Below are 14,678 nucleotides of genomic sequence, written 5' to 3'. Positions count from 1 at the left end.
TATAAAGGGGGTTATTTTAAATGTTGTATGGGTCTGAACTTAGGTCTATGACCTAAGCGGAAGCATCATTTCTGGTCCTCATCACCTCTTGCCATCCCTAAGTTGACTGATGCTTTGTGCAGGAGATCACAGTACAGTGACTCTGATTACTGTTTAAGAAAATACATGTTTAAGCAAGATCATGTGATAGCATTAGTTTTTAGGAAATTTGTTTTATGTTTACTCAGAATAATAGGGTGCCATAGAAGTCTGAGGTCCTAGCATTTGCCTCAAGATTAGGTTGACACTCGTTTCTAAATGGTGCACATGGCCTGCCGATATAGAGTTTAATGTTTACATTAGAAAAGTGATCATGTCTTCCTGAAACCTCTGTGCCTACTTGATCTGGATATCAGGTAGACATATGATTTCCTACACGACTTCTAGAGAAAATGGTGTTGGGGTTCAAAAGATGACTCACTGCGTAAGGATGTTTGCTATGTAAGCATGAAGACTTGAATTCCAAGTCCCAGCACCCACTTCAAAAGCTGTGTGTGGCCCAGGTTCATGCCTGCAATCCCAGTGGTGTTGAGGGCAGAGAAAGGAATATTGCTGAGATTTGCTGGCTGCTAGTCTAGCTCCAAGTTCAGTAAGAGACCCTGTCTCAGGAGAATAATGGTGGAGAGTGATAAAATGGAATGCCAACCATTCTATTCTGGCTTCTACACATATATAAGCACGTGTATTTACTCACATATGTATGCATGTATTATGTACATGTACTACATGTACATATCACATACACACCCACAGGAAGAAAGGGGAATGAAGGAATGAAAAAAGGGAGGGAGAGGAAGGAAAAAAGGAAGGAAGGAAGGAAGGAAGGAAGGAAGGAAGGAAGGAAGGAGGAGGAGGGAAGGAGAGGAGGAAGGAAGGAAGGAAGGAAGGAAGGAAGGAAGGAAGGAAGGAAGGAAGGAAGGATGTTGTGGGCTCTGGACATGGAAGGAGGGAAGTAGGCAGGTTTATACACAGACATTCTGATGCCTGGGGCATATGGCTTCCAGGATAGTCAGAAAAAGACTGAGCAGAATGTTTGGTCCAACTATGCCTGTGAACTTGGGACAAAATAACAGAAGAAACTGCTATTGTCAGGAGCTGAGGTACAATGTCCATGTGATGTTGTAGCTCACTTATGAGGTAGAAGATAATGCCACAAGGAAAATATATGTGAGGCCCTCTGTTGCCATATCCTGTGAGTGAATTGTTTTGCTTGAGTAAATATGGCTTATATTGCCAGGGCAGCTGGCAGTATAGGAACAAGAGTGATTGAAAAGATCTCTGACACCCCAGGTCAAATGATTGATGTTACTCAGTTCTGTTACTGTTTGGTGGTGAGTCCTGTCTAAGGCCCTGGATTTGATGTCTGTTAGATGTGCTTTGCAGTGCCTCTATTACTTTCTGTGTAAATGAAAGATTACATTTGCTTGGAAGTCAATCACCAGTGCATCTATGGATATGCCATGCTTACACTCTTTTTTGTTTGTTTGTTTTTTGTTTTTCAATACAGGGTTTCTCTGTGTAGCTTTGCGCCTTTTCCTGGAACTCACTCGGTAGTCCAGGCTGGTCTCGAATTCACAGAGATCCACCTGCCTCTGCCTCCTGAGTGCTGGGATTAAAGGCGTGCGCCACCGCCATCCGGCTATGCTTACACTCTTGATAGAATGATGTTAGAAATACAGGGTGACTGGGCCAGTGAGATGGCTCAGCTTGCAAAGGTGCTTGCTGCCCAGCCTGATGACCTCAGTTTGATTCACAGTGCAGGCATAGAGAAGGGAGTGCCGATTCCCTAAGGCTGTCCTCCGACCTCCACACAGATGCATGGCCTGTACTTTAACACATACATATAAACAAAGACACGAACAAACAAAAAACAGAAGTAACTAGTATGAAAGTTGAGGCCATTTGAAAAACCTTTGAGCTAGATAAGAGTCTGTCAGTCAAACTGAACCCAGCCTCAATGCCGCCAGAGTCTTGATAGCAGGGCCATTCATTCCAGTTTTGTTTCAATAATTTTTGCCTGCAATTAAAACAAAAACTATATTAAAAAAAAAAAAAGCCTGGGTCACAGATATAACAAAGCTACTGATCCGTTGCTTCACCCCACCCAGCTCTGTTTGCCATTCCTGACAGTTTGCACTACACCAAGACTCCTTGGATTTGGAGGAGAAAGGAATTGCAGAGTTATCTTTTTTGTCAGAGTAGTGCACGGTCCCCTGGGTGGGTAAGAACACAATCTAATTTGCTTTCTATTGCTGTGATAAACACTAGCCAAAAGCAAACATGGAAGGAAAGGGTTTGTTTGAGCCTACAGGGAAGAGTCCGTCAATAAGAGAAGGCAGGATAGATGCTCAAAGAAGGAACCTGGAGGCAGGAACAGACACAGAAGGCATGGAGACCACTGCTCACTGGCTTTTCTTGAAGGCATGCTCAGTTTGCTTTCCTATGCAATTCAGGACCTCCTGTCTGGGAGCGGCACTGTCTACAGTGGGCTGGGTCAATCATTAATCAAGAAAATGCCTCACAGACTTGCCTACTGGTCAATCTGATGGAGACAATTCTACAATTGACATCCCCACTTCCCAGACGACTCTAGCTTGGGTCAAGTTGACAAAGAACTAAGGAGCGCAACACATGGATGAGGCAGCTAAGGTAATGAGGATGATATACTTTCCAAGTCCCAGGCAGGGCAGGTTACACCACAGAACTGTTTTATACGTGTTTGTCACTCAGATGCCTGAGGGAACTTTGAAAGGCAGGACGGCAGCTTTCCCTCTTATGCTTGCGTTTTCTGCCTTTGATCTTTCATGATGGATAGCAATTTGCTTATTGTTTATCTATATCATACCAAAAAGAAACAAAAAAAATTTTCCAAAGGAAGCTGCATCATTTGACCTGAATATCAGGTCTTATTGAAGATTATCTGCAGACATAGTGGGAACTTGATAAAGGCCTGTTTGATGTGAAGAAGTAAACACTCCATACTTGACTTTTCTCTCACTAGACGCTTTCATTGACAACAGATCTTCCTCATTTTTTCAAGACATCCATGTGTTCATGGGGCTACATTTTAGTCTCCAAAGCTTTGGCATCCACTCCTTTCTCTCTTAGGTGAACATACACATACATGGACATAGATTTATACATATGATATTGTATGAAAAAAATTAACAAAAATAGGTTCATGAAATAAGTCCTTGCAAAAAGGATATTTGTAGAACACTTCAATTTCCTAGACTTCTAGCAGGAACGTTTCTTTTCTTAAATGTAGAGGTATTCTCCTAAGTTTATTTTCCAAAATATTTTCTCATTTGCACGTAAGCTTAATCTTCTTAAAATATTTGTTGTGTTTTGGCTCAATAATAACAACAACAAAACCAAAACCAAACAAACAAAAAACAAAAACAAAACAAACAAAAACCATTTAACCAAAGGCTCACGTTCCTGGTCTAGTGCCTCTCACACGCATATTAGAACTTAGGTCTATCATTGGGGAGTTAAATTTATGGGACAATTCCACATTTCTTTCAACTTTGGGAAGATTTTTCAGACTTTTTGAAGATATTGATATATAAACAGCTTCGATTTTGAAGGGCTTTCATTCCAAAATTTAATCATCTTTAAACTTAATCTGAAATGCCAAAAATCCTTTATAAGCTTTAACCAAGTGAGTCTTTAGAGACTGGATCGTGTTTCAGTCAGTCCATGTTTCTACCCTACAAAGGAGACCAACAAGTTACTGCTGTCACTTCCAAATGCAAGTCGTCATTTTTATTTGCAGATCTGGGACCCTGAGAACCGGAGCCTGTGGGAGGGACCATTCGTGCCACTTGACTGTGTTGTCTTGTCATGAAACACTTACGCTAATTTAGCCTCAGGTTAGTCATCCCTGGGTTAATTTGTCACATATTGGGAAGGAGTGACTAATGAAGTGAGCATCGCAAATTGTAGACAGAATTCAACTTTAATTTCCCCTTTAGATAGACCCTGACATGGAAGATCCTACAGGAATTCAAATCAAATTCTACGTGGTTCTGCAGTGATTAGAGTATGTAACACAAAGATACATACAACAGGACACATGCAATTTGTTGGTGGGGATAAAATACAGAATATACATATGCCTTGAATTATATTATTCTCTTCTCCACCTCTTTTTCTCTCCCCTTGTATCCCAAATTCTATCATTTTTTTTAATTCTTATAAACCAAGCTTGAGACATAAAAAAGCAGTATTAAGACAATTTAAAATGATCATTGTTTTATCTGATGTTTTCTCTATAAAATAGTTGAGAGCATTGTATCAGTTTCCTGTAGATTCATTACACTGATGGGTGCTGCTAAGGAATACTTCCAAACTCATGATTAAAATAGCATTTCTGGGGCTGAGATGACTCAGCAGATAAAGGTGCTTGTGGCAATCCTGACAACCCGAGTTCAGTCCCCAGCTCACACCTAGTGGAAGGAGGGACTCAATGCCAACGAGTTGTCCTCTGACTGCCCCAGGGGTGCTGTGGGATATGCATGTCCATATACACACCTTTGCCTAAAAGTTATTCAATGTAAAGTAATGATAACAATGGCAATAAAAGAACTCCGATAACTTGTCTTTTGTGTATTATATATACTACATATTACATAACAAAGCCTTTTCTGTCCTTTTATTATATAAATTAAAATTTGATAACAAAATTTATTAACAAAATTTTGCCAAGAAAAATATATTTGTTAAATATAGTTTGGGTTCTTGATAAAAATGAGAGCACTTGGACCTGATCCGCATGAAATGGCAATGCATGAGTGGGGTTGTTTGGCCCGCAGGAAGCTGGAGTAGGTCTGGATTGCTGGCATTGCTTCCTCAGCAAAGAGAACAGTTTTAATCAGTTACAAAAATATTTGCGATCCATATGCTCCTCTCTGCTCACTCCCATATGCCCATATTCTCTTTTATCTTGGGAGATGATGACTTCATGATTCAGCCGTGTAAGAATAATACCTCGCTGACTTTAGAGTCAGTTCTATTTCAAAACACGTCCTGGAAATTACACGCACACACAGAGATCCAGGCTGTTAGCACTTGGGTAGTTACGTGAACAGGAGTTTGTTCCGTCTTCTTGGGAAAAATTATATCTTACATCCTCCTACTGAAGCCAGGGGGGTATCTGAGGCTTAGCTTTGAAACTCCATTGTCATTTGCCTGCTGGTTTAAATGGCCCTGTGCAAGCTGTGACGAACAGTAAAATGAGGCAAAGACTTGTGATAATTCACAATAACTTCATTCACTTTGGGAAAAGGAAAACCACACAAAAAACACTTGGTAACTTTATCTAACAGGAGTGTTTGTTCTAGATAATGGGCTTGCAAGCAGTCGATCATTTCTTGATTTTTATTTAATTAAAATTGGGCGTCTGTCAAAGTAGCCATGGCACAGGAGATCAGAACAGAAAAATAAAAACTGACTCTCAGTTAGTGATCTATTTTATGGGAGATGTGTCCTTGCCTATCCCAACAGCTATACGGTTTCTAACAGAAAGGTGTATATTTTTAAAACCAAGATATCCATTTGGTATAAAAGATGAATAAATCAGAAATCACTGATGGGATGCTTGGTTGTATTTTCAACAGTTGTTTCCCACTGCACAACAAATGTCTTTGTAACCCAATACGCTATTAACAGCGCCACTGCCACATCTGAAAGGAACCAGCCAGGCTCATCTGAGCTGGTGGGGAGGAGATGGCAAGGAGAGAGGGGATCTAACCTTGGGGTGCAGTATTTGGATGCAGCTTGTGTTTTCACAGGCTATAGGACTCAAGAGGTGTGTCTGCTGCTGGACTCAGCGGGTGTGCCCCCTCCTCCCCCCCACCAGGAGGCTGAGTTTGGGCTGCAGTTTGCTTTTGGCAAATGCTTTCAGGAGCCCGACTCTCTGTTTGCATTCAAGCTGTCTGTGTAGCTGCTCCTGTAGGAGTTACTAGAAAAGAAAGTGTACATTAGAGCGTGGATTGTTTGCAAGGGGCTTGGAGTGTGCCAATCTGTTGCTTGCTGCGACAGCGATTCTTTGCTGTCACAGGGAATGCTCAGCTGGCAGGGTTGTCCCGGTAGGGAGGGAAGGGAGGGAAGTGGAGAGTTGTTCGCCATGAAGGGGGGATGTAAGGGATGCTTTGCAAACTGTCTGGAATGAAAGTGCTCTCTCAACTGCGCCAGTGAGAACGTTTTCTGCTTCTCTCTCTCTCTCTTAAACTTTACAGACAAGGCCTCTTTAAAACAAAGCCTATACATACACTGCATGAAGATACCTCTCACAGAAGAGTCATAGACAAAGAATTAAATCATATCACATCCACCTATAATTTAGACAAAGGCTTTGGTTTAGAAATAAAAAAGACAAACCTTTGGCATGTAGGTGACTTTGATTCTCATTGAGGCAAACACACAAACTTGTTTTTTTTTTTTTTATAATACAAAGTGCGAGATTTCACTAAAAAAGGTTAAAATTGAAGTGAGTAATCTTCGGTGCATAATTCAGTTGTTAATTTTAGCTCCTTGCGTGGGTGCCGCTCTGACTTGAACAGCCGGCTGTAGCCTTCATTGGAGAAGAAGCCGGCAGCTTGGGACAGGTGGAGCTGGAGCAAGCTGGGAGAGGGATTTGCTGGAAGCTGGTCATTAGTGTTAGAAACCCAGTCTTACTTATTGTATGCTTCTCCCGACCGCCACAACTGTTGCCATGATGATTTACTGTTGCTCTTTTTTCAGGTTGTCGACCATGTGTCAAACCGTGTAAGGAAACTGCCTGGAGATGGACATTCTGAACTGCTAATGGGGACATGGGACGGCGGTCACCTCTGATCACTTGTGTGGATTCTCCTGGGGCAGAACGACAGAAGCCGCCAGTCCAGACCTACAGCTGGAATTCTGCGTGAAAGGTAAAGCATTTGTGGGGCTGCAGCACCGTATTTTCTTGTTGCTCCCTTTGAACTGCCATGCCTGTCTGCATAGACTGGTTCACCACATGCAGCCCTCAGAGTCAGGACCTGTCTGCTGGGGTGTCATTGGGCTTGTAGTTTTGAAAATAGGAGCTTAGTTTCCTCGCTGTTTTTTTTTTTTTTCTTTTCTTCCTCTTCTTTTAGTTGAAGCACTCTGAAAATTGAGTTAGGGCAACAGGAGTTCTCTGTCCTCCTGCTCTAGACACTGTTCAGAGAAAGCAAGCTGTTCACCAATGGGAAAACGAAACTTTTATTTTGTTAGCCACACATGCTGGCTGACTCGGAGATAGAAGAAAAGCACCCAAAGGCGGCAAACCCTAAAACTTACCCGAATTTAAAACCAGCAAACTAACCAGCTCAAACCTCTGCCTCCTTTAGGGAGCTTTTTCCTTCTACAGTCCCACAGTCCTCTGCCAAACAGGTCCATGTACTTGAAAATTTTTGTTACAGGCCATCTGCTCTGGCAGAGTAGGTTTTTAGCAAATTAGCAATGAATTTGCTACGGTGTTCATTTGTCTTCTGCTTCTAGCAGAAACTAAAGTTACTGAATGAGCAAGTGCTAATGCAGCCCCCCTCAGAGACATCAGAACTTAGGCTGTCCAAGGCCAGTTACCTGTGATGGCTAGGATGGGACAGTGAATGGTAAGTAAGTCTTTTCTTTTGCAAAGAAAAGACTTACTGAGCTACTTCTGCCCCAACCCTGCCCCTCTCCTCCCTTCCTCCCTCCCTTCTCTCCCTCTCACTTTTTCCTTCCTTCCTCTATCCCTCTTTCCTTCCCTCTACTTTTTCATAGTTAAAGAAAGGAGCAGGAAGTACATAAGCAAACAATAAATGATTTGTGAGCACGTCAGAGGGAAAGAAGTGCCAGGGATTTTTAGGGTGGGGGAAACAATAATGGAATTAATGTCTAAAAAAACACTTCCTGTCTGGGGAGCAATGTGCTGTGAGTGTGGAGAGGCAGGGGGCAGCAGCAGCAGACCTTAGTACTGCCTTGCAGGCAGCTCCGGAGCTTGCAGCAAGGGTACCTGGCAGGAACCTAAAGGAGAGGGGTGGCTGCTGCTGCTGCTGCTACTTCTGTTACTTGTTCATTTGAAGCCTAAATGTGCTGACCCTGGAAAGTTCTTGGTTAAAAGTAGATCCCAGGTTTATACCAAATCATAACTTTTCCATCTGACTTTTGTCCATTTATTTGTCGCTGAATGTGGTGCACTGTATCCCTTGCTGCTAGGGAAGTGTTTCTTTCCATAGTTGAAACTTAAAAACAATTTTCTGAATTATATGTGAGGTACCATCTTCCATCAGTAAGACCTCTTGACTGAGAAGTTAGGGGTTACCTGTTGAAGCACTGGGGGACTATCCCCATTTTTCTTCTTTGACTCTGTAGCAGAATGTGGGGACTAACCGTTGGGTGGGAGCAATGTGTCTCAGCTAAGAATAGTTGGTTCATTTTGACAGAAGGTGCATGCACATGTGCCGGTGTGTGCGTGGAAGGGCTGAGGCTGAGGTGACGCACCTGCATCCTGTGTGTGCATTTGCTGTTTGCTGTTTTCTTGTTCTATCCTCCTGAGTGTGTCAAGTTGGCAGGGATGCTGGGCTGCACCTCTGGTTGTGAATTCGAAGGGAGGCACAAGAGAGCTCAAGAATAATTGGAAACGCTTCCCTGCACTGATATTGTTTTCTGATACTGTAATCTTTTAGGGCCTAAAACCTCATTGTTTCAATTTGCATCTGGGAGAATGTCTGAGCAAGGAGAACTGAACCCACCCATAGTGGAGGAAGGACGGACGGAGCCAGAGTCTGCACCAGAAAATGGCATCCTTAAATCGGAAAGTCTGGATGAAGAAGAGAAGCTGGAACTCCAGGTAAGCCAGAGGGACCTGTCTGGGCCTTTCACCTCTAGGATGTATCTAAAACTGCTTTAGGAATTTGGTAGTTAAGGATCCAGGAGATCAATGGAAAAATCCTCATCCAGTTGTTTTTTTAATGATGCCATAAAATGCCTTTAGAAATGAAAGCTAATATCATCAAAGGAGCGTATTTAATTACTGAATTTGCATACAGGAGCCCAGTATCCTTTGCTAGACCACCGCAAGCTGTGCATGTAAGGCCTTTGCAGATGGGTCTGGAGGCTCTTGGAGTCTTGACACAGATTCCCTTTCTCATGGAAAGATGGAGATAGAGCTCATAGCTGAGAAATGTCAGTCATGTATTCTATTAATCATAGACATGTTAAGGTTCATATCTTCTTATACCAGTCTAAGCTCAAGAGTCCCCAGCTGAAGAGTCAGGACACTAAAAAGGACTGAGGGAGGGGTGGGTACTGGCAGCAGTTGGAAGAATCAGGAGAGAGACAGGATTAAATATGGAAGTGAATTACAAAGAAAAAGTATTGGTCCAGGGAAGGCCAGCTGAGCTTGAAAATGCTACAGGTTTTCCTTGAGCTGATTTACAAATGTTTTAGCATTTTCCACAATCCAGTCTTGTCCAAGGTCAGTGATCCCATTATGCCCCATCAGCCAGGCTGTCTTCTCTTCTCACCTGTCTTTGCACTGAGGAGAAAGGGCTATGTCAATGACATATGTCAAAACACTGGGACTTTGGCCAGGAGGGTGTCCTTCCTAGTGGTCAGAATACCTTTGTTTCCACTGAGGAGATGTCCATGGTCAATGATGATGTCTCCCCGCTTTCCTTTTCTCTCCTCCACTCTCCTGCATCCCTCTCCGGCTTTCTCTCTGCCTTTCTGGAGTTTACTGTTTGTTTTCTTCTGTTTCTACCATGCAGCGGCGACTGGCGGCTCAAAACCAAGAGAGAAGAAAATCCAAGGTAGGGATCTTCAGGTTCCAGAAGTCACTACCAGTTATAATAAATCACACATTGCCCATCAGAGCTGCAGATGTGCCCACAGCCCAGAGGCTGGGGTGGGTCCTGGCTGTCCTGTTGCAGTGTGGTTGTGATCCTCAACCTTTCCTTCTGATATGGGTGCTTCTTGTTCACAAACCAAACACCCGTAATGTTGTAATTTCTCTGTTTTTTACACCCAAAGGTGCAGTGGTGCTTTACGCAATTTACATCCACTGGAACTTTTGTTTGTTTGTTTGTTTGTTTTTGGATAAAATTTTAGAGTAGACATTTCAATCTTCCAAGTGATTTCTATCTAGAAATAACTGGGCAGTATTGCTCAGTGCTTGGAGCTACTCCTTAGCAGAATCTTCTAATTTAGTTTTAATGGAAATTCATCGTGGGGCGTTTCTTCTGATATTTTCACAAATGTGACATCCATTCACCCTTCATGCACATGGGTCAAGATAGTGAAAAACTGTCGCATAAGTTTGTTTTCTCCTTTGGCATGGGGCTTTCTGGTTCTTTCTTAGCCCTTTGCGCACAGAATCACGCAGCACTTTAGATCCTGGCCTGAGAAATCTGGTTTGGGAATGTTTGTGCAAATGTGGTGGTCATGCTTTGACAGACTGAGAATGTTTTCTGTTTTGTACCTACCTCCCTCAATCTCCAGTCAGGAGCAGGCAAAGGGAAGTTGACCCGAAGCCTGGCTGTCTGCGAAGAGTCTTCAGCTAGACCTGGAGGGGACAGTCATCAAGACCAGGTATAAAGTCTGCTTTGAGAAGGACTTGCATGACTAGATCTCGGTGTGAATGCTACTTTGACATTAAAAGACGTTTTAGGGGAGAAAATGGGAATTAGAGAAAGATAGCATTTTCTTGCTTCACCCCCTGTTTCTGAGATATTCTGCATAGTTAGACATTTGGGGCTGGGTCTATAACCTAGCAGGTAAACTGCTTGCCACATAAGCATTTAGGCCAATGTTCAACTCCCAGAATGCACTTAAGCTGAGCATGGTTTGTCTTCTCAGTATGGGGGAAATTTAGCCAAGTAGATAGGTTCCCGGGGTTCAAGATCCAGTCAGCCTGAGGTCCAGTCAGTGAGTCCCAAGTCCCAGTGAGAGACTGTCTCAAAAAAAGAAAAAGAAGATTGGTAGATGGCACCAGAGGAGAAACAGCCGCAGTTGTCTTCTGATTCCACGTGCACCTGGTGCACCTGTACCCATACCCCCTGGTGTGCCTCCCACAAATATGCAAATATACCCACACCCACATACACACCCACCCACCCCCATACACAACTAGTTTAAATGTATAACACAGGATATTGCATTTGTTTCTTTTCCAGACTCTCTGAAAACTGCAAATGGAAAGGAACTCAAAAGAATTTAGATTAAAACTTAATTAAAAAAAAAAAAAAAGATAAGTAAGCACCATAGTGCTGGATGTTCACCAAGGCTCTCTCTTGATAAGGCTGAACCAAATATACCCCAAACACCCTGTCTTTAGGGAGACAACTTACCTCTCAGCTCCCCAAATGCACCTGCCTATAAAAACAAAAAACAAAACACACCACTGTTGGCTCCTATGAGACTTAAGAAATAGTGGCTAAGGTGCCCTCAGCTTTGGAGAAATACCCGAATGGCCTTTGCAAGAGATTTTTTTTTTTTTAATTTTGGGGAGGAGGTGAATACATACAAAATGGTCCAGAAAAGCACCTGAGCTGGTGGTGAGTTGGAAACTGATCAGTTGCTGCGTATCTTCATCCTTATCTTTGCTCCTTTCAGCAAGATGAGTAGGCACCCCAAAATTAAAAGTCCAGGAAAATGCTTCGTGACCAAATGAAGCCCTTCATAGCCTTTTTCCCCTTTAACCATCATATTTACTTCTGAAAATCACAGTCTTGATGCAGAAATGTTGCTTATTTTATCAGAGGCCAAAGGCAGTCAAGACAAAAGTCAGATGATCTGCCTGAGCCCAAGGGAGGGAAAAGTGATTACAAAATCATTAGTTTTTGTTTGGATCTTTTGCCTCTCTTTCATCTCCACTTCCCTTTTCACATTAATTGAAAGCCTCTACATTCTCTTTACTGACACAGAGAACATGGCGAGCACCTTCTTTAAAAGAACCAAAAAAGAAATTCCTTATAGAGTTTTGTTCTAAGAGTGTTTTCTTTTCTAGTCTCATTTTCTTAACACGCCACTCATGTGGAGAGGCACAGGTGAGCTGTCATTCAGTAGCCATTACTGTGTTTCATATACAGCCTTTTTAAAAAATAAAAAATCTTGGGCTCTAAGAAACATGTGGCTTTTCTTCAGCATTTTATGTGTGCATCTATTTTTAATGGAGATGGAAAAGGTGAAATGATGTGAATATTATGCCTTGTACTATCAATGTGGATTGATGGCTTCTGATGTACGGCATATGATTTGTGTGAAACCCAGTAGAATGGCAGACTCTGGGAGAATTAATGGCCCAGGTGTCTCTCACTCCTAAGGCCAGGCAGATGGGGCCAGCCTCTATAGACTTCATCTGCTCTTTGTCTCCTTTGACAAGGAACAGAGGAGTTTTGGTAAGGGTCACCTGTATCATAGCACCCGTTCCAGAGGCAGGTCTAGGTACTCTCACACAGTGGGTGCAAACGGTGCTTTGTTCCTGCTGGCTCTGAACCCAGAAAACAAGGTTAGTGTTGGAGGAGAGAATTAGGGTCCTCAAGCTTTCTGTTGGCTAGCCAAAGGATGGTGGGAATAAGGGGTTGGTAGAAAACCAATGGATACATGCATAAGCAAGTGGTCCCATCTTAGAGTTTATATGCAATGCCTTCACTGGATACCACTGGACACTTAGAAAGTGTGTGGACTGACTCCCAGAGAAGTATACAGTATATGGAATGTATCGCTTCCCCCATGTTTGTATATTCACAGTATTTGGAAAACTGCCTTCATTTTCTTGTGTGGGGAAAACTCTTGTTCCCTGTATTACTTGATCTCAGACCCACACCGGATGGATGGTTCAGTCTGTCTTTGAGTAAAAGGAAGCGTGCTTTTCTAATGTTATATTATTTACTGATCAGTGTGTTACTGCAACTTGAATCATTCTTTTACTGTTGTTGGGTATAAACTTATCCTGTACCAATGTATTTATTAACACTTGTATTTTAATATTGAGCATATCAATAAAAATATTTAAAAAATAACAGATTGTTTTTTACCAACTCTACAACACTTTTTGTGTGTTCTTTCTACACCATACTGTATATTTATGTGTAGAAAATATATTTTTTTTATTCTGAACATAGCATTTGTCAACACAAAGCATCGATTTGTACATTTTTCTACAGTGGATGTCTTTGGCTTCTGTTTTTATGTATAGAATATATTGCCTACGTGATGATTTTTAGATGCCAACTTAGAGAGGGTTGGATGGTTCCAACAGTTCTGAAGAAAGAATGGGACCATTCTCTTGTGACTCACGTGCTTACTGCTTCTCTCTGAGTCTACTGATGGATTGACTCTTCTCATCCCATCCTGAGACACATCTCAGCAGGAAATGTCCCAGGGATTTCCTGAGAAAGTAAAAGTAAAATCAAAATCCTAGATCCTACTTGAATCTTCAGTGATTGCAATAGTTCTGTCCTTAATCATGCAAAGAATGACCATAATAGAATCTCTCTCTGCTTTACATATCTTGTATAAATTCCCCCACAGAATAAACTCCTGGGAGTGAGAAAACCCAGCTTAGTTAACAATTTATGATGGTGGAATGTTTTATCTCATCTTCTTTATTATGGAGGGTAGAGATCTTTTTTGTTTGTTTGTTTGTTTTTTCCTCTGGCCACCATGGTGACTTCCCTCCAGTTATCATTTCCAATGAGGTCCCTCCCAAAGCATACAGCTCACTTTGAGGAGTGCTACCTTGTGCTTATTCAATTAGCCAGATTTGATCAGAGCCATTATGAATCCCAACCTGGGTACAGTTAAAGGCCAGTGTCACAGGTCACAGGTCAGGTGAGCTTGCAGGAAAATTTCTGTGAGAAACACTCTTCTTCACTGGAAACATTATCCACCCCGTGCCCCACATCATGAAGCAGAGTCACCGTGTGATCTCTCACATCTGCACAACCTAGCCTCATCCTCCCTAAGTCACTGTAACTCCAGTCAGCATACGCTTTGCAGAAACTAAAATCCCCAACAAAATGTCATTTGGCGCACTGTGCTTCAAAGAAGCACATGTGCAATCAAAGTAATGGCTACTGCGTGGTTATCAATACAAGCGGATTGGATTCCAGAAAAAAAAAATAATAAAATGAGGGAATACAAAAGTAGATCCAGCTCAACACTGCAATCTGTATCAAGCAGCTGCTTCAGAGAATCTGTTTGGGAAAGAATTAACTGCAACTAAATTGACCCAAACATAGATTTATAGATGACTTATGAAAGCATAGCAGGACTCACCACATTTTCTAAAAGGCAATGATTTTTGCGACTGAATCATAACAAAATATTAATGGCATCCATAAGCAATCCCTATGACCCCAGGCCTAGGATTCTCACAGCTGCAGGGTTCACTTTTCCACAGCATGGGCATCCTTCCTGACCTGGCTCCCATGATAGGATTTCTGCTGTAAATTGCCTATTGGGTGTGTTCTTTCTCTTGGTTCTAACTGTAATTATGACTCCAGGAACCTGTCTGTCTGTGTGCATGTTTCTCCTTATACGGAACTCTGGAAGGAAATTGGAGGAGCCTTTTTTAGACATGACAGTGACTCCAATGTGAGTAGATAGAGGAATTTTTCCCCTACACATTTAAAAAGACACCTGTAGAG

General features: G+C 42.2%; 1 protein-coding gene across 32 annotated transcripts in view; it reads left to right on the top strand.

The window, feature by feature from the left end:
• Positions 1-14,678, top strand: part of Arpp21 (cAMP regulated phosphoprotein 21) — a 167,825-nt gene that overhangs the window by 40,054 nt on the left and 113,093 nt on the right. For 15 of the 32 annotated variants that reach the window (XM_037207992.1, XM_028895222.2, XM_028895221.2 and 12 more), the window contains exons 1-5: positions 6,243-6,701; positions 6,787-6,956; positions 8,715-8,878; positions 9,798-9,839; positions 10,528-10,617. In XM_037207992.1, the coding sequence (XP_037063887.1) occupies positions 8,753-8,878; positions 9,798-9,839; positions 10,528-10,617 (258 nt within the window). In that variant the 5' untranslated portion in view covers positions 6,243-6,701; positions 6,787-6,956; positions 8,715-8,752. The other 17 variants (XM_028895219.2, XM_028895216.2, XM_028895207.2 and 14 more) reach the window with 8 other exon arrangements.

Source organism: Peromyscus leucopus, chromosome 7 (assembly GCF_004664715.2).
Source record: "Peromyscus leucopus breed LL Stock chromosome 7, UCI_PerLeu_2.1, whole genome shotgun sequence".
In the NCBI taxonomy this organism is placed as follows: Eukaryota; Metazoa; Chordata; class Mammalia; order Rodentia; family Cricetidae; genus Peromyscus; species Peromyscus leucopus.
This window is presented reverse-complemented; position numbering and strand designations above follow the sequence as displayed.